The sequence below is a fragment of the Lingula anatina genome, chromosome 3 (assembly GCF_051362555.1).
Source record: "Lingula anatina isolate TDL-2025a chromosome 3, LinAna3.0, whole genome shotgun sequence".
Lineage (NCBI taxonomy): Eukaryota > Metazoa > Brachiopoda > Lingulata > Lingulida > Lingulidae > Lingula > Lingula anatina.
The window spans coordinates 26,958,201-26,981,292 of NC_141769.1; the positions used below are offsets into that span (position 1 = coordinate 26,958,201).

General features: G+C 38.4%; 2 protein-coding genes across 5 annotated transcripts in view; both read right to left on the reverse strand.

The window, feature by feature from the left end:
- Positions 1-7,990, reverse strand: part of LOC106158810 (electroneutral sodium bicarbonate exchanger 1) — a 28,557-nt gene extending 20,567 nt beyond the window's left edge. The window contains exon 1 of one of the 3 annotated variants that reach the window (XM_087008831.1): positions 7,450-7,990. In XM_087008831.1, the coding sequence (XP_086864957.1) occupies positions 7,450-7,594 (145 nt within the window). In that variant the 5' untranslated portion in view covers positions 7,595-7,990. The remainder of the gene's footprint in view (positions 1-7,449) is intronic. The other 2 variants (XM_087008832.1, XM_087008835.1) reach the window with 2 other exon arrangements.
- Positions 7,991-18,825: 10,835 nt separating this feature from the next.
- On the reverse strand, positions 18,826-22,448 carry LOC106168909 (uncharacterized). Of its 2 annotated transcripts, none has more exons than XM_087010044.1 (3): positions 21,637-22,448; positions 20,733-21,088; positions 18,826-20,436 (listed from the first exon to the last, which is right to left on the reverse strand). In XM_087010044.1, exons 1-3 carry the CDS (start codon positions 21,690-21,692, stop codon positions 20,255-20,257), a joined length of 594 nt encoding a protein of 197 aa, XP_086866170.1. In that variant the 5' UTR covers positions 21,693-22,448; the 3' UTR covers positions 18,826-20,254. The 2 variants fall into 2 exon arrangements, with proteins under 2 accessions (XP_086866170.1, XP_086866169.1); XM_087010043.1 differs by having other exon boundaries at positions 18,826-20,439.
- Between the last annotated feature and the right edge of the window lie 644 nt (positions 22,449-23,092).

The window sequence follows — 23,092 nt, forward strand, 5'->3', positions numbered from 1 at the left end:
ATGCGGGTGGCATCAAGATTTAAACGTTTTTCCCGTAAGTGCGCTGCAACACAGAAGCGTCCTAAGCCGTGAGTATAGGGTCCATTATGAAAGAAGCGACATCTAATGCCTCATGACATTGGTGCATTGATAATGTTGGCGACAAAGTACCTCAAACTGAGCACTCTCTTTTATTCATGGGTGTCTTCTTCAGGACTTGAATTCTTAAGAACTTCAGGTATTGATCCATATATCACCGCCCCATGCAGATGAGGCGGCCGAGAGACTCACGCCCCCGGCACACCTTGAAAAGTACTAGCGAGAGAGGAACATACATGAAAATAAAGGAGTATTTATGTTACCTTCCTTGCCTCAGATGATATTTAAAAAAGATATCAACAGTGACTGCGGTGTTCAACCAGTGAAGCATAACTATTTCATAAAGAAAATATTATTAAAAAAGTTTTTTGTATTATTTTTAATCCTGCGAAGTCTATTAGAATTCAATTAAGCTGAAACAGCACATGTTATGTAGGACTTAAGGCATTGGTTGTCGTAATAGAACCGAACTAGCATAGAGCACAGAAATAGACAATTCATCAAATACGCCGTTGGCCAAATAACGAAATCAGAGAGAGAGATGAGAAATCCAGTTTAGTTACAAAACATGTTTGAGTAAGCATCGCGTATCAAATTCGGTAGAAATCCAACGGAAGAAAGTTCTCGTCGTTACTCAACCAGATGAAACTATCAAGGTCACTCAAGAAGCGCCCATATTAAAAGTAACAGACGCGGCGCGTTATCAATGGAAAAACTGAAACAGGACTCGGTGGTCATTAGTTGAGTGTTGCGATAAATCGATCACGAGTCCTCAGTAAGATACCCGAATTTTAAAAAGACGTGAGCTGCGCGTGTTCCGGTCGCTTCTCTGGTGGCGACTCTCTTAATGTCCCTATGACTTCATGTAGAAACCCTTTAGGATCCATACTATTTTTAGTTGTGAGAACGCAATTGATCTCGGCTACTGCTTCGGTGTGTTTTTCATAAGTACTAAAAATAAAAGAACAGAACGGATTTCTTCTGGTGCTGTCCGTCCCTTTTTCGAGCTTTTAAGAAACGTCGCAATGGACGATCCATGAAGCCTTCGAGGGTTGGGTATACCGTGTACTTTAACACCCCATTTCCATAGATTAGATCGACCTACTTTAGATCGACCTAACTCCCTGGGGGTTCACGCTAAATAGCTGTCAGCCGGGCGGACACGAAAGTTAATTACCCTCTTACAGCTTGTAGTAGGCGGGACGGACATTTAAGTCGGATTATCTGAAAGTAATCCAGTGAGACTCCCCGCGTGGATAGATCGATCTAAAATCTATGGGAATAGAGCCTTAGTTAGTGATCCGTAAATGAAAGATCATTCTAGATCTTGTGACTTTTGACATCCAGGCAACGTCTTTATGTGTCTGATATTGTAGCTTGGGAAACGGGGATAGAATGTCGTACAACTAAACGAAGAATATCCGATAGAAAGACCTGTTACAATAACAAAGAAAAAAAATACATAGGCTTGGTTTTCCGACCCCCACGATCTTTCTCTATGGAAAAACACGGCTTTCAAACTGAAAATATGTCGTGTCATGTATATGATTTACGGTCTTAAGAAGTAAATTAAATTAAATTAGAACAGATTAAGGTAACTAAAAAGAAATGTTGAAGGTGCGGCTTAGCACTGATACGTGTATCGAGTGTTTACCCTGAGGGTCGATGCTCCTGTATAAAGCGACATTTGTGTGTGTTTCTTTTTTATACATACTTTGTAAATCAAAGAAACACCTTTTTGGTGCATATCGTTTTTTCTCTGCGTGAACAAAGCGTGATACACCGAACATGTGTTTTGTGCATCCAGATCTGTGATGCATGGTCCCTTGTACCGCATGCAGTTATGTGACGAATGATACCTTTAATACAATTTGACAGAGATATTATATATATGCAAAGATATGTGAGTCAATTTTTTTTTTTTTAGGTGAAACGCATTCATGCCCATGACGAATTACGAGAGCAGGAAATACCAAATAGAAGAGACACATAAGATAGGAACGGGCGTAACTTGAAAATAAAAACACATTATGATGTTTATCTCCTACTTTTTCTAAACAACCGTATGCAACTTGTGAAAGTGTCATTTAATGGAAAAGAATCACAATGGTTTTTAAAATAGCATTTTAAAGCTTCAACTTTTAGTTCGTAATTTGTAACTCCACCCTGTCCGTGTTTTAAACCATGGTAGTTGCTAATCACGCGTGAGAGCACGTGACCATGCATGAAAGAAAGAAAGAAAAAAAGAAAGAAAAAAGAAGGATTTTTTTCTTAAGAGACTTGTACAAAAGGCATATGAACTATACACGTCCTAACACGTATCCTTATCCAAGGTTATCAATCGATAGCCTATTTAGATTACAAAGATATAATGATATATGTTTGGGTTTTAAATAAAATTTTCTGGTCCCGTGTGAGGAAGCGGGACGCCACACTGAGTTAACGGAGTCATCGACGCCCTCTAAAATGAAGATAAAGCCTAAAATGCTCTTATGAAAATAAATATGCAGTTTATATTCAGCTTTCTCGTAAGACTGATGTGTTCGGCTCATTTCTATTAAACTGCAGTTGAACTTGCACACATCGGGTTGTCATACCCGTCATCACCCTAAAACCCTCTCAGTACCCAAACCTCTAAAATTACAACGCCCAAATTTATTCAGCCACCATTAATAATTTTACCCATATGGACCCCCCCCCCCCCTCCAAAAGTCTGATAGATCTTGTCTAAACCTTATTCCAATTGCTCTCCCCCCATTTTGGGTGATATTTATTTACTGTCGTGAGAAAATTGCATGTCTGCTCTCAATAATATTTACTTTAAAGAGCTATTTAGCAGTCATTATCTTGTAAGAGGGATAGCACGTATCGCGGTGACGAATCGCGGGGAGGGACGCTATAATACATACTTTTGGCGACGTCGAATTCACGGACTACTGTATCCTCTTTCTGTGTAAAATTGGACTGAGTTACATCAGATGCCTCAACCAGTGAAACAGGACTTCCAAATCTGAAATTCATGCTTCTCTTGCAACATTCAGAGAACTCAATGTCAGCATGTTTACTTATTTATTTATTTTTTATTTATTCATATTTTTGTACTAGAGAAACATGTGCATGATTGTGAAAGTATGCAGTGAGGCCCAGTGCAAACGACCGCTAAGAGAACAAAGAAGTTGAAAAAAATACGAAAAAAATTTAATAGAATGCCTACCACATATTTTACGCGCTCAGGAGCCATTATTTGTGTCTTTACAGATACGACATTTTAAGTGCCATCAAGATTAAAGAATCCATTCTGGATGATAATGGGTTCTAGATGTTATGCAAGTGCCAAAGCAAGTATTTTCATTGATCCAACACACCGCTGAGATGGATTCAATAAAATGGGATGCCACATTAGCGTCGTTTAGACCCATCGAAATATCCTGTTAACGTGGAGCATTCTTCACTGAACGCGTTCGACTGATGCAACAAATGGGGCAGGGTGACATAACGCGCGTTCCCCTGTCATAGCTAATGTCATAGCCAGGGCACGCGTCAGGGGGGCGAATGTGGGATCGGGTATTAAGGTTCGTTCACCATGAATCCAACGCACTAGCTACTGGGGACACTCGCTGATGCAATCAGATTATAAGACCAACACGCTTCCTCTTTTTCCAGCATACTTGTATCATCAGCAGTTTTTTTTTAATTCTATTCATTGCCAGGAGGAGGACTGTTAGTCTGTAAACCTGACTGCATTCAGCTTTAGCATTAGATAGGCCGACAAAATTTATTGTGAACTGTCCCTTAGACGACCAAACTTAATACGACCTTCGTGGGTCATTAGTCTCGACAGAAGGTGGGGCCCATTGTTGGGTGAACGCTTGCTGGTTACTTCAAACAAATTTCGACTCTAAAAGTGATGTTTTGTGCTCCACTGCCTATCAATTCCTGTGCATACTTTTCTTCAAATGCGTGTGATTATATAAAATATAGATATCTGAAAAGGAATATAATCTATTGTAAGTTTCTGTTTTTATCTGTTCTGATACTCTGTGCTTATCCGTCAACAGTATATGCATGTAAATATGTTTTAGCAAGAGATTTATTTTAGAAATCTTAAGAAAAATAACACCTTCAAACACCCCGGCGTCTGTAAGCACGGCCCGAAGCCATCGTCAAGGATAGTAGTTATTTTCGTCAATATCTTTTTTCTATTATTATCATTTTGTGTTATTACCATAATCATTATCTTACCATGATATGGTTGAGTAACTAGAAGGTTATTCGCAAGTCATTTCATTCATGAGAATATAAAACATACCATGTGATACGACCACTTATAGCAGTCTAAGGATTCTTAATGTGTATAGTCTTACATAAGTATACATTTCCTTAATCGACAAAAGTCCATTCATCTCTTTTGGAGTAAATAAGAATGGATAAAAAGATAAATCACGTTTTAGCGTGTGTTAAAAAATACAGTCCTGGTACGCACCATCCTCTCCATTAGGAATATCCTAGCTTAGCGCTATGTATAATGCTGTAATTACACACGCTCGCACGCACGCACGCACACGCACACACACACACACACACACTTTCTCTCTCTCTCTCTCTCTCTCTCTCTCTCTCTCTCTCTCTCTCTCTCTCTCACACACACACACACACACACACACACACACACACACAAATACACCGCTGTCGTTAAAATACGGTTGATTAATGACACTTTAATGGTGATCGTAAAAGGGCTGACCATGCCCTGGCCTTTTTTCCCCCTATAAGTATGGTTAACTATGCATTAAACTGGCCTTATCATTCCCCCTCTCTCTCTGTTCTGTAGCCCTGAGGCAGATAAAACAGTTTATGCCTTACTTAAATTTTTTCAATATCTAAAGTAATTTCATTTATGTAATAATCCGAATGTGTAGAAAAGCCATTAACCGGTAAAATCTTAGTCGGCGTATGCCATTATCGAAATAGCCTGCAAAAGTATAATAAAACCTATGGACAAAGTGCAAAAAATTCTTCCACCAGTATCAAATATCTGGTCAGGCACTATCATCAATAGGGCTACTAGGCCATGTCACATTGGGAGAGTAGTGGGTCCACTTTATTTGAATTCAGCATCTCCACTGTTAACAATATGAATCTAGCGACACACATTCTGACACACATTCTTTGTCTGTTTGTGTGGGGATCGCCTATGGAGACCTTTTTAAATAAGAATCATCAGAGGATATAAGATCCAATCGCATTTTATCAAGAAAAGTACATTGATTTTCCATATGACATATGTACGCTCGTGCGTGCGGGTGCACAAGCACAGACACAAACTGACAGCCAGCCAGACAGACAGACAGACAGACAGAAAAACCCTTGCACACACAGATACACACACTGGAGAGTGCGAGTGTCATGCACGTGTCCATATACGAGCATGTTGTCCCTTGAAGAATATTGCCCAGTTCATGCTTTCGCAACATAAAAAATAGGAACACTACATGCTGTTATGAAAAAATTTTAGAAAAACTTGTTACTGATTATATTTCAGGCTGTTCAAATCGATCCGTCAAGTTTCCTAAGCTTAATGCTTACCCTTTCTATTGTGTATATGTACAGATATATTGCGCTGCTATTTTGTTTTCTGTTTCGGCCACTAAAAATAAACAAAAAAGGACCCCACAAGGTTTAATTCAAAGTTTCTCTTTTCATACGCGCTTCTATTGCATCTCATGGGTGAGTGCATGCGTTCCCCTCTGCAATATTTAATACATATAATCTTAAGAACATGATGTTACCGTCATCGCCGTTTCGATGTCAACGGCCTCAGAGTGACGTACGGAGACCGCTCACCCCCGCCCCCCCCCCCCCCCCCAACAGCCCCTTAGCTGTTTAAGATCATGACGTTGTCATTTGTGTAAAAATTATGCGTCATGAAAGTTGTGCCCAACTTCAGCGCAGGAATATTTTCACATACTAACAATATTCTCCCCATTAGTGATGGAAATTTAACGTCAAAAGTGCACCACGCTCTTTTTCATTAGTGAGCCCCCACCCTTCAAAATGACAAAATTATAGATACTCCTATCTATGCAACGTGTCGTCACGTATGGAAGTCCCTTAAGGAAGAAAAAATCTACAGTCAAGTCACACTATCTGTAAAGGATGACCCCCCCTTCCTCATTAATAAGGATATCATTCTCTCTCAGTAACACCCGAAGCCCAATATTTCGTCACGAGATAGACCTATACCCGGCTTCCTGAAGTTAAATGAAGAGCATGCGTAGAACGCCGTCAAATTGCGTTCACGTGAAACGATCATTCTCGTCCTCCCATCATCTTTATCTAATTGCCTCGCGGACTGCTATGAATTATACAATATTGTGTGACTGTTGCAGCCTCCAGATACGGGTCATTCCTTCCGATCTCAATTTTATCACCAAGCCCCCCTAAAGAAAAGATATGCAAAGGAAATAATATCATTAACTCTGCTAACTCTACCTTTGTAATACTCTTACTTCGCATTTGATATTTGACCACAATGCACTGTCAGAAAGCCTTTAATTTCAAAGGTGTTACCTTTGTTTCAATCCGAATATTACGAAAAATGACAAGTGGACGATGCAAAGAGACGCCGGAACTAGTGTCTACGTTTTTGCAGTAGGCGACATCCGTGATTGAAAAATGTATGTGCGCTAGCGTAAGAGTTCATTTTCAATAAATAGCAAATCGTTTTAAGAAATAAGAGTCTTTGTTTAGATTTTCATTGATGCAAGTTGCTTTTCTCTAGGCACCCATTCAACACTTCTGAAAGATCAATTGAATAGAAGGTTGCAAGTTGTGCGAATATTAGCCCGCAACCTGGACACGGCCTGAATGCTCGAGTTGAAATACTGGCTTTTAAAGTTCGCCATGCATTTGCATCGAAATTCGCCCCAGTGGATTGTCACGACCATGTCCCACCTTAAGCTGCAGTCTAACGTACCTCACATACCTTCATTTGCAACTTGACTTTTGTTTACCCGTCTCTCTCTCTCTCTCTCTCTCTCTCTCTCTCTCTCTCTCTGTGTGTGTGTGTGTGTGTGTGTGTATAAAATTATGCAGCAATAAATTGGCCTGACCTGCGTTGATACGCGTCTTTTAACTCCAAAATGTGACGCATTTTCAAATAGCGCTAATCTTATCCGAGCATTCATCTGCCATACGTTTTCTATCACAATGATAGGAATATCTTCCAATAAACCTCTCCGCTAAAATGCCATCACATTTTAGACTCAATCAACCACTTCAACGCTCATGCTTGTGTGGATCTTAAGACGTGACTGTTACTTAACCACCGATCTAAAAGATACGCGTGTTCATCAAGCTGATTTTAATTACCTTGCCACGATTTGCATTTCCTCACGGGACTGGGTGGGTCTTTTTCGGGAGAGTCGGAATCACTCAGCAGGCCCTCCCTTTCTGTCTTGTCGGATCCAAGAGACGACAGCGAGTGGGCACTGAGTCGTGTTCCCTTGTTCGCCATCCTTACCTGTCGGTAGCGATATTAGCAACTGTCACCAAAAATTGTTGCCCCTGTCAGCCTGTGATGCGCAATCTCAGTTTCAATTCGGCCAAAACCGGTTCAATAGAGTCGTAAATCGTAAATGTAGTTCTGGGATCAGTGAACACGTGCGTCAACTAGGTTGGTGTTTACTTCTTGCGAGCGCCGTGTGTGAGTGTATGTTGGCTCATGTACGGGACGAAGCGAAATTCTGGCCGACTGCGTGTGCGCGTCGCGCAAAGAAGTCGTTCTCAACACAGGTGCGCCAGTCGGGCAGTTACGGCGGATACTTGTCACCGGCCAGATCACGGCGTTAGAAACAGGACCGTGATTTGCAGAAAGCTGGTGACAGTTTTCACTGACACGAAAGGTATAGGACACATTCTTGCAGCATGACTGACTTGGTATGACTGGGATCGTGTTACATGTTTTTGTCGAGCTCAAACGCTCGCGTTGGATTCACGATTCCTTAGCGTGACTTGTTACATATGTTTACTTTAAGTGTAAAATAAAATTAAATAAATGTTTTTTTTGTTTTTCGGCGAGTCAGTTCATGGTGGAGGGGACACTTCTTGAAGTTAAAGCCGTCATGGGGACATCTCTTGCCGTTGATGGACAAGTTCACGTGTCTGTACCTGTGACACATTGTCTTTGTTCTCTGTTGGTGTTTACAGATAATGGGAGACGTAAAAAAAACTGCAGCGGTTTGGGGTGAATTGTACTCGCTAGTTCGATACATGACCTCAAACTCTGGGCTATTCTTAAGAAAAATGGCTGCATCTTGTTAACTGCTCCAATTAGCTAGGACAAAAAAGTACAGGGGCACTGGTGTCATTTTCCTTTGCATATTTTTGGTCTTGTCTTGTCTTGTCTTCTTTGTAAGGTTTTGTTGAAAATGAGAACGAATTGGCAACTCTCCATTCAAACGGCTTCTTTGGGTCTGGCCTTCATTTAACATCTGTCAGAACTAGGTTTGAATTTTTTTTATCATTGTTGTTGATGGTAGCATTGGCATTTATCAATAACACCAAACATTCAGACACGTTTTGCACGTATTTGCCTATGTCGTTCTGCACCGCTGAACCTCTATTGAATCAATGGTCTTGTGTAAGCTGGTATATGATTGAGGAATACATTTTCAACGTTATAGAATTTATAACACTCAAATCTAGCAAATATTTGGTTGGTAGTATCCGCCCCTTAAAAAAAATAGTAGGCCTATTTGATGCATCCCACTATTTTGTTAAAATGCCTCAATTTTTTCTCTTATAGATAAAGGTTTCTCAATGGCATTGTAAAACTTAAAACCGGATAGAACTATTTGGAAATCTGGTATACTCTTCTTCCGACTCTTGTTTGAATCCTCAAATAAAAAATATTTGGCTGTTTTCTACTCTTAATCAAAACGTAAGTGGAGCGGGTTTATTGTGTCTGTTTGTATTCAGGAGAACTTGATGCGTTGACTTGAAAAAAAGACACTACACACGGATTACTGAAAGTAAGGGTGCATTCCCAGAGATTTAGATCGATCCAGAGATTCAGATTTAGATGGACCGAACTCCCTGGGGGTTCACGCTAAATTGCAGTCAGCCGAGCGCGCACCATAGTTAATTACCCCCTTACAGCTTTTAGTAGGCGGGACAGACGCTTAAGCCGGCTAAGCTGACAGTAATCTAGTGATGGGAATGGGGTCTAGTATATTACTCCCTCCATTCACCCCCTTCAGTGAATCTCCTTTCCATAACGAAAACTGCACATGTAGGCAACAGTATTTTTTGCAGACAACGTGAAAAGATAACTTAACCCGTCAAAACAAGCCTTATTTCCGCAATGCCTGTCAGTGTCTGTGTCATTCTTATATATAGTGCTGTCCATTCCGCCAAGGTCGTGCAGACATACCAAAGACCATGTCTCATAATGCATAACCGCGAAGAAAACCGAGAGTCCGTCAGGGCTGGCTGATAGTGTTCCATGCCTCCGGTGGCTAACCCTAGGAATCGAATTGTCCCACTGGAAATCGTTCAACAACACTGGCCGTTCACAGAGCAAAATCACCTTTTTCATTATGACCGACTTCAATAAGCTTTTAGTATATAGTGACAGAGAAACGGGACAGTGTAGAAAAAACATTTATATGACTGGAAGGGGGTGGTGTTACCGTAGGCCTATATATGCTCTTCTTATTTACTTAACTTGAACATTACGCTGTACTTCATATACAATGATCGCTATAAAATCGTCATAGCCTACTTAGACTCTCTCTCATTACTTATATGTAAATCTGCATGTATATTATATCGTTATGTGCAAGTATTTTTTCCTCATTTTCTCATTGTGCGAATTGTTTGTGGAAGGTGTCTGTAAATCACAGTGTAGAAAACGTATAGTATTGTTTTGTGTATGTAATAAAGTATTAAAAAAGTATATAGTGACTGGTAGAGGACACCAGTATCATACAGTGCCCCCTCGGGCATCGTACCTACACGCTATTCAGGATGGACGTTATTTTTCATGAGAACGTTACTCATCGCCTGCATTTTGTTTGCTGGATCTTTTCATAGCTTTTCCTGACAGCTATTGCTGAAGTAAAGGTGCCCCCCCAACCCCCCATAATCATTTGATTACTAGTGCTAAATCTTTTTCTACTACTACTACTTATAGTTATTATTATTATTATTATTGTTATAGTAATTATTATTATTATTATTATTATTATTATTATTATTATTATTATTATTACGGTGATGATGATCTAAAGAATAAGAAAGAGAAGAGCACGTGAACTAAATTATAATACACTGCATAGTTTAACGTAGATCTTCGGATGAGATTAGCTCAATTTGTTATCAAGTTTTGAATTAAATTTCATCACATTTGATCTTTGCTCTGGTTGCCGTTGAGTGAATAAAGAAGATAGAATGACGATAAAAGGAAAGGGCGCACGCGTGCAGAAACTATATATTGGAAAGGGAGAAAATAGATCGCTGCCTTAAATTGAAAAATGAGTCAGAAAGATCATGAAGAAAAGACTGTGTATTTTGTAGCATTCGTGCATTTCTAATTTGAACTCAAAAAGAAGCCACGCGTAGTCAAAGGTGACTTTTTATGTTGCTCTTTTATCAGCACCCATTATACTCAAAACAGTTGAGTTTGGTCACGCTGGGTGCTGCAAAACAATTTTTTCGCGGCCGTCAAATGTCCTTGGGTAAGGGACAATTTTTCATTCGATCTTAGTCCAATTGTGTTCTGTCACTGACCATAATATTGGAAATATTCTGTTTTTTACAACCTGGACTTCAGTTCCCCCATGTCTCTGCAAATATTAGTTGCGTCTATTGTGAAAACCCAGTGACATAAATCTTCTCTCATATTTGAACAACGACTTTTTTTAGCAAAGACTTACATTATGCACTGTAATACTATGCACTTCTTTATTATTTTTCTTGTTAGAAAAGGACATTCTTCTTCTTTAAACAAAATATAGTTCTGTGCATCATAACTTGATTTTGTTCTCAAAGATACTACATAGTTTCATCTACCAGTAGGCTTAACATATATATTTTATTTTTCATTACTTTCTTACTTTCTTTATAAAAAACGGACAGTCGCCCGATTTAAGTCACTATGGTCGCGACCTTTAAAAATACATAGCGTAATCTGCTATATATATAATTTTATGTATTCAGCAAAAAAAAAAAAAAAAAAAAAATGCTCGATTGGACAAACTTAATCTTACGCTTTTTAAAACCCCTTCTATTAAAACTGTGATCGTCATAGGCCTAAACATTTAGTTTTATAACCACAGGTGACAGCAGGTTGAGTTATGTTTTAGTAATGCTTTTTCTCACAACCTTTTTTTCTACTCCCGTAATATCTCTCTCTCTCTCTCTCTCTCTCTCTCTCTCTCGCACACACATACACACACAAGAGAATGATTCACTGATAAAACGATAAACTATGGAGAATAAAGATACAGAAAAGGCACTTTACAGTGTTTGAGCAAGACACAGTCGGCAAATATCCAATGGCACAGAGAAAAGGTTGAACCATGTCCCTTCCACTTCCATTTACAAGCGGATATAACATGTTCATGTGCCATTAAATTAGCCTTGTGTCCGACGAAAGAGGATCATTCGTCATGTCCACTTTCATTCTAGCACGCACGGTCAATGTGAAATCCTCAAGGTCTTAACAGAGCCCTGATGCTAACGCTTAAGACATGTTATCTTAAACTGGCGTCTCGTACTTTGACCACTGGCGCAGAAATGAAAGCCAAACATCGGTATATAATACACTCTGTATATTGACTCTTCCCTATAGTATGGCATCTTGCCATAAACACACCTTTCGAAAATGCAATAAAACCCATTGTCCTGAAACCCTGCACCTTGGATTTTTTGTTTGCTGTTTTTGAAATTCTTACACAGATGATTGTATTCTATCCCCGTATTTCGGTGTGACAAACATCTTATTGTTATGGTATGACATAGACATGACACAGGAACGCAACGTATTTACAAAATCCGTAAATAATAAAAACATACTCACTGATGTTTACTTACGTTTACTTGCTATTATTTGTCCAACATCAATACGACAGATACAAAAACATGTTTACGTAAGACTCGATCTCTCTTCCTCGGTTATATGTATGTAGACCCTGTCGTGTGTGTGTGTGTGTGTGTGTACCTGCGTGCCCTCGTGTGTGTGTACATGTGTATGTGTGCACGCGCACACATTCATGAATGTCTTTGCTGTTGGTTGTTTAGTTATTGATCAGTGTACAGTGCTACCTATACTGGTAAGTTTACTGTGCTGCTTGTCCAGTTCTGTTTTATTTCTCTGTAGGTCAGATTTTTCTTACCTCAGTTAGTATAAATTCACACTATTCTCAGCCTCTGATATCAATGTTCCTAAAAAAAAGAGATAAAGTGTGTGTGTGTGTGTGTGTGTGTGTGTGTGTGTGTGTGTGCGTGTGTGTTTGGACGTGGGTAAGCGAGATATTAGGCAAAACCTTGACGAAAGTAACTTACGTGTCTTGTTATCGTTCTTCTTGGACTAGAAAAATAGAAAGAGAAAAAAGTATAGACAATACAAAGAGCTTAGAAATTTATTTAAGCAGCCATTATTGCATACGTATTTTTAAAATATTTTTAAATGTGTTTCAAAGACATTTATACAAAAAAGTCTTATGTTTAAAATATATCATAGAAATAAGAAACAATCATGAAGCAAACAAGTTAATATTAAGTGCATTATCTGTTCCTTTAATTTTTTTATTTTTCTTTTATAGACACTATTGACGTTTATAATGATAAACAAGCTAGACACACTAGGTGTATAATGACTTAGGTGAATAAAATCATCTGCAGGGTAGTGTCTATCTGTATTCACTCAAAAACTAGATATTTTAACTGCGTATTCAATATGAGAACATGTATTTGGCCAGTTATAATTGCAGATGTATGTGCCTACTGAAATATCAACGAACTTTAGACGTAATGTTTAAAAGCAACAGAAACCGACTGTCAAAAAGTTATATTCACATTAACCCCCGGCTATTAGAAAAAAAAAACTCCTGTGACTGAGGTACGTGCATGTGATTCTATTCCAACAGTATCATTACTAAATTATTGCTATTTGGCGATATACGATAGGGTATACAATGTGATGTTACATCATATGAAGCATGCATCAATCCTATTTTGTGCACGTGAACAGTCTGTTCTTTCAGTTCTTTTAGTCCGCACTGACGACTTTTTTTATTCAAGGCTGTCAAGGGCTGTGTTATGATTTGTAATGGTGCTTTCTGTCCCGCTGTAGGGTCTTTCATTTATTCTTTTTCATTCAGTAACTATGCAAAAATTGAAACATTACTCTTTTTCTCACCTTGTGCGATGATTCAGATGCAGATTCATCGGTTTCGCTGACGAAGAAAATAGCCTGGAATTTTAAAGAATGTCTAACATGTTAAAAGCAGTTACAACCCCCTTAACCAAAAATGTACTGACTTGTGTTTCACAAAAAAGTATTTGGTCATACTGGTAAACTATCAATAACAAAATTGGAAAAAAGAAAAAGGTCAATTTTTTTTCTAATATGCTTCTTTTTTTTTTTTACTTCGTGCATTCCCAAGAGAATGGTCTCAGATAGATAGATAGACAGACACACACACATAAAGACAGATAGACGTAAGGTTGGTGCAGTTACTACATACATGTAATAGTTGAAAATAAACTAAGTACTACAGCTGCATAATGCAGTAGATAATACAATATAAAAACCTGTCTCAACAGTCGCAATGCTACAAGTCCATGATTGTGCCACAAGGATATGTGTGAAAATGTGTATGGGTGTCGATGTCTCCGAAGGCGAAGCAGGCGGAAAGTTAGACGACGGGAGTCGGAGCGATGGTTACTTCAGAGTTTTAAGCAGGGGAAGATAAAGGGAATATAAAACTCATTTCTAGTACCTATTTGAACCCAGATAGAGGCCTTGATGTAAAACTGAAATATTTTGTGAAATATCATGATCACCGTAAAACATAATTTGTGTGCACAGCTCTTGACCCATCGACTTTTTATTGGGCGCAGCACTTTTTTTATCCATTCATATCTTGAATATGCTTCTATCGACATGTAGGGAAACCAGAACATACATCATTTTTACCTCCGCCAAGAAGGTAATGTTTTCACCCCTGTTTGTTTGTTTGTCTGTCATCAACATAACTTAAAAAAGTTATGGGCCGATTTTGATGAAATTTTCAGGAACTGTCAGAAATGGACCAAGGAACAGATGGTTAGTTTTTGCTGGTGATCTGGATCAATAATCAATCAATAATCAATAATAATCAAAAATTGCTACCTAGGCGGAGGTCTGCGCTCTCGGAGTGCTTTTCTAGTTGAAAATCCAACCGCTTCAAACTGACCATGTTTGCCGCGGAATAATTGAAATATCTAAGAATACCAGAGTGGACGGCAGAAACCCCGTTCACTATAAAAATGCCTTGGTCGTGTCCTAGAGCACTCGTGGGCAAACGTGCGTCACACTCTTTACCAATGGCGTAACGATATCTTCCAAGCCACTAGCCATGCATTCTCTAATGAACCTCACAGGGCATGAAAGAGAGGATTTGAAAGAGAATTTCATTGACATTCATTGAGAGACCAGGGCCGTAGCCTCCGGGGGGGCAGGGGGGTCAGCTGCCCCCCCTGGGATTTGAGGTGCAAAAAAATAATCGCAATTTCTGACTTCTAATTGAGCAATAAATAACAGTTAAAATGCACCAGAATGCAGTATTATACATAGTTTTAAAAAAATTTCCACACCGTGGGAGGGGGACTTCCCACACCCTACCCCCTCGGGGGCTTCGCCCCCTCGTGTCTGCTTACTGCCCCCCCTGGCATTTTGCTCAGGCTACGGCCCTGGAGACCATTAAAGGATTACGCGGTTTTCCTTTCATGTAGGTCCGCCATATTTAGGTCTCGGCCGTGCTAGACCTCGGCTCTTCTCGATGTGAATGCTCTCAAAGGCTCTCAAGTCGCTCGGCATGTGATAGCGCCACTGTTGTACAACATTTGAAGAATCTTTCGCTTGCATCTTTCGCTTGCGTACACGACAACAGGAGACTAAAGCAGCAACGACAGAGATTCGTGGGAGTTACCAAATTTTGTTGATCGCCGTTCTTTTCTCGTTTTCGTGGCATAGGAGCACATATCCCCCCCCCCCTTTTATTTAAGATTGTGACTGTTGCGATTAAAACTATTTGTCTTGTTTAGACGTCATTTTATCTTATCAAAACTTATGGGTTGCGCTTCCATCTTCTGGCTATCGTGAAAAAGGTTAGACTTTCAAGAATTTCTTAACTCTTAGGGCTCATTCCCATTGAAACTGTCGGTCTACGTAGATCGATCCAACTCTGCGGAGACTCTCGCTGAATGCAATCAGTTTAACAGATCAACACACCTCCTGGCGAAGTAGATTTCAGAAAAGCGGTGATTACACAAGCACGTTGGAAACAAAAGAATGCGTGTAATCTGTTAAACTGATTGCATTCAGCGAGAGTCCTCGCAGAGTTGGATCGATCTAAGCATTCAAATATATTAGGCTCTAACTTGGTTGCACAGAGCGAGAGAGAGAGAGAGAGAGAGTAAAATCGGACGTGAAGAAACTCACTCTGACACTTTTGGAAGCAATTTCCATTTTCACTCTTTTTTCCAACTTTCTTATAAGTTCAACAGTTAGATTATTAGTAAACATTGTTAAAATTCATTTTGACCTTACTTGGTAGAAGTTAAGTCTTTAACCTTGTTTCGTAGACACTGCATATGTGCAAAAAATGGTCAGATATAAGCACTAACTTCTTAAACACTGCGATTCATAAACAATAATAATAATAATTCGCCAATTCCATATTGTCTTACCTTCCTTTCAAAAACTGGATTGTCAATCCCTCCATCAATTTGCTCATCCTGCGAAAGCTCCAGCGACGATTTGTCCTGCATGGCTGCTGCTAGTTCTGTGAGCAACGCTAAGTGCGCGAGTAAACTGCGTTTGCATACCCCTTCAAACTACATCCCCTGTTCTGCTGGGGCAACGGAATAAGTAACCCCAACTTTTGCATACTGAGATCTACATTTATCTAAATTGTCCAAACTGTGACGCAACTACGTTTCATTTAAATTCTGCACAGTTCTACGGCTCAGATACTTGTAATGCTAGTGAAGATTAGAGTGAATGGCATTTTGAAGAACCCATTACTTCTATTTTGGCTTAGGATATCAATTACGACACGCAACATTGCTCAGGTTGTGAGACTTAGATCGTGTTAGGAAATGCAAATGAGTTTTTTTTACGAAAGATTTTGCTCAAGATATGGTCCTTCGACAGATTTTGAAAAGACAACAGAACTTCGTATAAAATGAAGCATCGTATTTTGAACTCAGCTGTGATTTAAATAATAAATAGCATAAGTGCGGCGTGTGAACGCTAACGCGTGTGAAAAAGATTGCCAAGTCTTGCAAAGAATGACTGACAGAATAAGTAAAGCATGTGAATATTGTATGCAAGAACATAATGATAAAGCAAAAATACTTTCTCAATAATTATCAACGTAAAATTGTTAAAAAATGGTGTGTCGTTATTTTAAATCCTGCCAGTTTTGGCCCTTGTAAAGAATTTAATAAAAGCTATCGTTATGTGAGACAGAAACTGTCATGTACAGATAAAATGACGAACACTTGTCATAAATTGTAATTAAGTACAATGTTCAAGTCATCTTGAAATAATAATTAAAAGAAATAGTATATCAATTTTAATTGCAAAATAAAAATCTACCTTATGGTTATATTTCTCGTCTCGTTAAGAAAATGCAGGGCAAACAAAAACAAAAAGTTTCAGTACCATTTTGAAATGTCTTGGCAAAACGTAAGACAAAGTCATTGCATTTTTAATGTTCGCGCTATTTGAAGAGAGATAGTACAGGAAAGTGAAATGGCATCGGGAAAAATGAAAAATTAAGGAATATATATATTATATAGAAAAAATATAAAATGATAGTATTTTAAAAATAATAATAATAATATATACACTGTGTTACACGTTTGAATTACATTGCTTCCTCAGAAAAAGGTCTCATACTTGGAGGAATTCCTCTGCTCAGAAGTGAACAGCATCACATAACGCATCACATAGCGGTATCATTTAGCTTCGACAAAGCAAATGTTATGTCTTCTTTAAAAAGTGCCGCTGGCTGTCAGTGCATTTTTTTTCTCTCTGACGGCACGCGATTTAAAGGCGCCTTAACGATTGCTGTGTTTCTATCACCCCTTTATCAAGCCAAGTGGTGACTCGGATAACCATGCTCTTGTACGTGGAATGAATTCGTGTTCAACTTCAAAGTTCGAATTAATATGCATGCCGCGCGATCGGGTGAATGAGCAAAAACTAGTGCAGTACGCAGGGCAAACTCACGTTGAATGTCATGTGCAAGGGTGAGAGACTTCTACAACTTTTTAGATAATAGCAAGACAAAGGAAACAAGTGTTCTTCGAATATTAAATTAAGTTTCTGAAATCAAAGAAAAAAACTCGAGTCCCTGTGATAAACCATGAAACGTGTTGCTAGCACTGCGAACGCCCACTTTTACTTCTGATTTTGTAGCAGTCCTACATGTTAAAAGTATTAAAACCACTGGCGAGGGAATATCTTTGAAATGTTTGAGAATTTATTGTCTGAAAAGGACCAAAGAACTAAACTGAATTACACACAACAGATCAAAAAAGGGAAATCACGATGAAGATAAAAAGTTTTAGGGTATTAAATACTCTCCCGTGTGCTAATTGATGATATTAAAGTGAATGCAAATTATATTATTTAACAGGCCTGTGAACTGCCACTGTCCCCGTGGGAATAACTTAGAGCAAAGAAATGAGTGACATTAATTGTTATGTGAAGTAAAAGAATGGTTTCTGTTGATCCAAGTTATTTAACCTTGTTCATCCCAGTAGAGGTCGTTGCCCCGGCCCAAGACAACTTTTTTTTACGTAAAATCTTTACTGCGCGTTATTTTTTCATGAAATTTCATGAATTTGTCGAGGTTTTTTCAGCTATCGTAATACAGTATATATCTGCATTGCTTACGCCTGATACTTGTGCCTTTTTTCTTGTTAGAAAAAATTCTGGATTCGATTAAAGTTTAGTGGCCAAAACTTCAGAAGAACACTTACGGTTAGCAAAGGGGTCATTGTTACCCGATTACAATTAACAATAAGACGGGCTGCTTTCACTGTATGGGGAAAGAAAGAATAATTATGTTATCACTTTCCCTCTTTCTCTCCCAGTCGCATTAAAGGATAACAACCCAATGAAAGCCTTGTTGCTGTCGGCCTCTGAAAAAATAGAAGAAAAATGCAACCTTGACAATTTACGAGAAAGAACGTTAATGGAGTCAGATTTTTTAGTACTTCAGAGATGCACAAGAAAGCGTATATACTGTAGTATCCTTCGCCTGAAAACAATCATTCGGTATTCCTATCATTCTTGAGAAATTAATACAGAGTAAATTAATAATGAAATATTTTTAAATCATATTTCTTTAGCTGGCGTGTAAACCAAAACAAATCTTCAAGTTTAAAACATTCAGAATTATCGAAATTCGAAAGTAATACAAACACAATGAAAAAAGGAGAAATAGGACGTTCATTCCAGTGAGAAAAGGGATTTATTGCACTGACAGTAATGAAGATTGCACTTTGTTTTGTCAACTATTGCTATGGCTGTTGTACAGTGTTTTTATCTTTTGATATTAGATGCTCACTTTCACATCTAGACAGAATAACAGACTAAGGCCTTCAAATATTGTTAATCACTAGCATAGCACCGGGTGTTTTGATTCCAAAATGTCCCCACTATAAACTGATTATCTCCAGCGTCGCAGCAGTTACTTCCACCTTTCTGCTCGGTCAATCAAATTTTACGTGTCACAAATTAAAGAAATAAGCCAACCAGCAGAAGATAAGAACGAAAAATAACAACAAAACTACTTTTGCAGAACATCGGTACGTCTTTCGAAACACGTAAATGCGTATATATGGAATACGTGTTCACAGCAACAACGTACAGCACATACGTACGGTTAAGTACGTACAAGCAGAGGGAAACCCCCCTGCTTATCCCACAAGCAGGGACTCGGAACACTTCCTGGCCAGTACTTTGGGGAAGTACGCAATTATGCGTAAAAATACGCCATTGCTGGGAAAGATTTCTCGATGTCCTCTTACAGATTACTAAAGTTCACATCCACATTCCTATTCTTCGTTTGATCGTCTAAAACTCTCCGATGTGACCCGCTCAAAATAATCAACTTTACAAAAAAGTTTCGGTGGGTACTGTTAACTGTTTGACTAACCAGCTAAATAGTATGTGCAGAAAAATTTATACTAAATAAGGTGCTAAATTGATAAAACTAAATATACCGACCAAAAATTAACAATTAAACTAATAACACAATCAAGTCGCTAGTTTAGGAGAAAAGTTCCCAATGCCGTTAACATTAAACTAAATAAGGTGCCAAATTAATAAAACAAAATATACCGACCAAAAAATAAACATTTTAACTAATAACACAATCAAATATCTAGTTTAGGAGAAAATTTCCGAGTGAATAACTAGCTATATGACTAACTATGGCATTAGAATGCTTAGATGGTTAAGCTGTCTGTAAGAGTGGCTTGGAATCATCTGCCCTCGAAGTGAAGTGAACATCAATGTGAAGTAAAAGAAAAATTTAAATTTGCACCAAGGGGCCTAAAATTAACTTAACTTTCCAAAGCAAATAATCCTCAGATTTATCTAACTTAAAATTTAAAGAATAAAATAGAGATGCTCGAATTATGTAATAAGTAGACGTCTAATTTTAAGTTGAATAATAAAATGCTGCCAGATGGATTAAATAAAAGTTAAAATAAAATCCTTTGGAAAAGTGAGGAAACATGAGTAATTAATTAGAGCTATTGTAGATTGTGATATCTTGCGGTTTCAGAGCTGAATCATTCTATTTCATTTTCCGTGCCATTGTCCAAAAATGAGATAAAGTTTGCTGCTTTGAATTTTTAGTTTTTCTGTGTAGTTTAAGCTGAATTTCTACTGCTTTCTCTGCTTCTTGTATGTAATAGGTTTCCCGGTCTTCCGTCCATGAAGAGGAGGCTTGGCAGGACTCTCGGGCCTGAAGCTGAATTCGGCCATCAAATGTTCTGCCGCGGCGAATTCCTGATCGGCAGTGTCCAGGAGCTTTTGGCAGCGATTGAGGAAAATTTCTGTCTTATCTGCTGAAAATAGTGGAATTAACTTTATACAAAGTCAATATAGAACCTAAGTTTATTATCGAAATAGCCAACAGCATGCCCTCGTTTCTAAATGTTCTGTATTTGTTGCCCTCTTATTTCCTGCATAGGTTTATTACACTTTTTATATAGCAGACAATTTTAGACGAACAGAATATGTGATCTGTAATTAGTCGAAGAGGCTTATTTTTACATTAATGTTGACCGTAGTTAACAGTTGCATTCCCTTGGTATAAAAGATATTCTTAAGAAACAGTATGGAAACAACATTCACGTACCGTTGGTGTGTCTTCGTGCTGCTTTGTCTCCTTTGGGAGACTGCATTTTGGCGGGCTTTTTAGTTGGATCACAACGACCCGGTGGCATTGGTGAGGTTTTTCCTTTGAAGAACTCGACGCAGTCGCTGATAGTCTTCTCGGCCTGGCGCCTCTTGGCTGGTCTTTTGGTGGCCTGGGACGAAATGGTTGCTGCGTTGTTCTCCAGGTCTGGCAAAAGCTTGCGCTTCTTTGTATCATTGAGCTCTTTCTGGATACCCGGCAGCCTTTGTTCGGTGCCAGCGCCCACGATCTTTGGCAATTTGAAGCCCTGTTCAACCGGTGCATAGCTTGGCTTGCGGAGCATGTTTTTCGGTTGCCTAATTGAATATACAGTGTATGAATTCACATTTTAAGTTTTATTTCTCGCCAGTGGAAAGAACACTTCATATCTATAACTATTCTGTATTCAACAGAATATTTAGATCGTTTCAAAACGTGAGAATATTTCCAAATTAACTAAGTTTTCATCCAAGAAAGCAGTTAGTGTCAGATTTCCTTCTCGTGACTTTCTCAGAACTTCGCAGGTCTTTACCCCCCCCCCCCCAACCCACCCAAGGAAAAAAGAAAGAAATGAGGGAAAATGCTTCACCGGGCAGTCAATATGAAGAAACATGTCATTTCCTTTTCTTGACGTCCTTTATCCGTCTTTTAATTGTTTTCTAAAAGTGTTTTAGAAATTTAAACGCGAAAATAACAGTGTTTACAACCTCCATACCCTATCTAAATTCCATAACTTTGAAATCATTGTGAACGTGCCTACGTAGGCTAGTTAGGTTAAGGCTTTTGTAGGCCGTTAGCATTTGTCATTTAAAACTTTCCTGATGTCAGAGCAATATATGAGGAAAAAACTTTCAATTCAACTTACCGCTCACGCCTTAAAAGCCGTAGCTCCTCCCTATAAATTTCTCTTTCCTTCGGCATTCCAAATATCTGACAATGCGGTTTAGTTGCTTTTGAGAGATATTTATCACTATGCGTGATTTTGACGTCACACAGTGATAATTAGCATACGTGACTGTGTCGTCACGGTTACATTCGCGCTTGCGCGGTTAATGGCTGCAGTTCTTTTGCGCATGGAGTCTCGTAACACATGGTGACGTCCTTATAAGGGCATTTTGCGATACAATGTGAAGCATATGTGAGAAACACCCGAAAAAATATTCCTTAATGAAAAAGCATCACTCATAGAATAGAATAGAATATTTCAAGTTTTTGTGCTTATGTTGTATTCAAATATACATACACTTAAGCAAAGGGAGCAGTAATCTCTTGGAAAATCAAAATGTAAATTTATATTCCCAAAGTTGAATCAGTGTTTAGGCCTAAGCCTGACCAGAAAATCAATGTTGCAATGAAACATTGAATCAATGTTGAATCAAGGTGGAAATTTTACTAAAACATCAACTATGAAAAATGCAAGTTGAATAAACGTTGAAATAATGTTGGTTTATAAACTCAGTCTTGCTTCAATGTTGAACCAATATTGACATGCCAACGTTGAATTGTGGTCGTCGAATCAAGGTTGACTCAACGTTTATCACTGCCTAAATAACTTCAACAAAGTTTCAACACTGAATTAACGTTGTGTGCCTGCTGGGGATGGGGAGTGGGGGGCTGACACAGTAACTTATTGTGAGCTATAGTAACCTAGCAAGTTTTAGGTCTTAACATTAAAAAAGAATAATAAAGGCCTTTCTGAGTGTGGGCTGAAATTTCTTTTAATGTGCTGTTGTTACTGGACAATGGTGTGATTAATTACAATAAAAAGATTTCTTTTAAATTAAACCTCTGCAATTAAAGACAGTCTATACTTGAATATTAAAAACCTTTATAATTCTACAATGTTGTGCAAGGACTTACATATATTTGAAATACTTTCTTGAGCAGCGTGCAGCTACATAAACAGCTAGACAGCCTCTAAGATATATACCCGATAGTTTAATTGTAAAACCCTACACATGGATTTATATTATATAGCCTATTGGTCTATATGAAATATGGATTCAACTAATTTTCAAGTGATTATATGTACTTTGACACATCTGAGAATTAAACTGAATTCAATCTAATAATACAGAACATAGCTATAGAGCTAGGTGATCGTACGATCACAATATATAGTGTAGTAGTGTGACCTTGTGCGATTGTAGTAAAAGTGGTACGGCACACAGGGGCTGTACAGCATATAGGCTACAGGTACATATACAGGTAGGCCTACATATGTACATATTATTTTTGCCGTGAATTCATGTCATCATTTAGCAAATTACATAAATACACATATTTCTCCAACTTCTTTAACCTTTCTCTCAATATTTACA

Coding starts and splice junctions, on each gene's coding strand:
- LOC106168909 (XM_087010043.1), bottom strand. CDS start 21,692: ATGCCGAAGGAAAGAGAAATTTATAGGGAGGAGCTACGGCTTTTAAGG. Junction 21,089..21,636: donor CGGCTTTTAAGGCGTGAGCG/GTAAGTTGAATT, acceptor ATATTCAATTAG/GCAACCGAAAAACATGCTCC. Junction 20,440..20,732: donor AGCACGAAGACACACCAACG/GTACGTGAATGT, acceptor CACTATTTTCAG/CAGATAAGACAGAAATTTTC.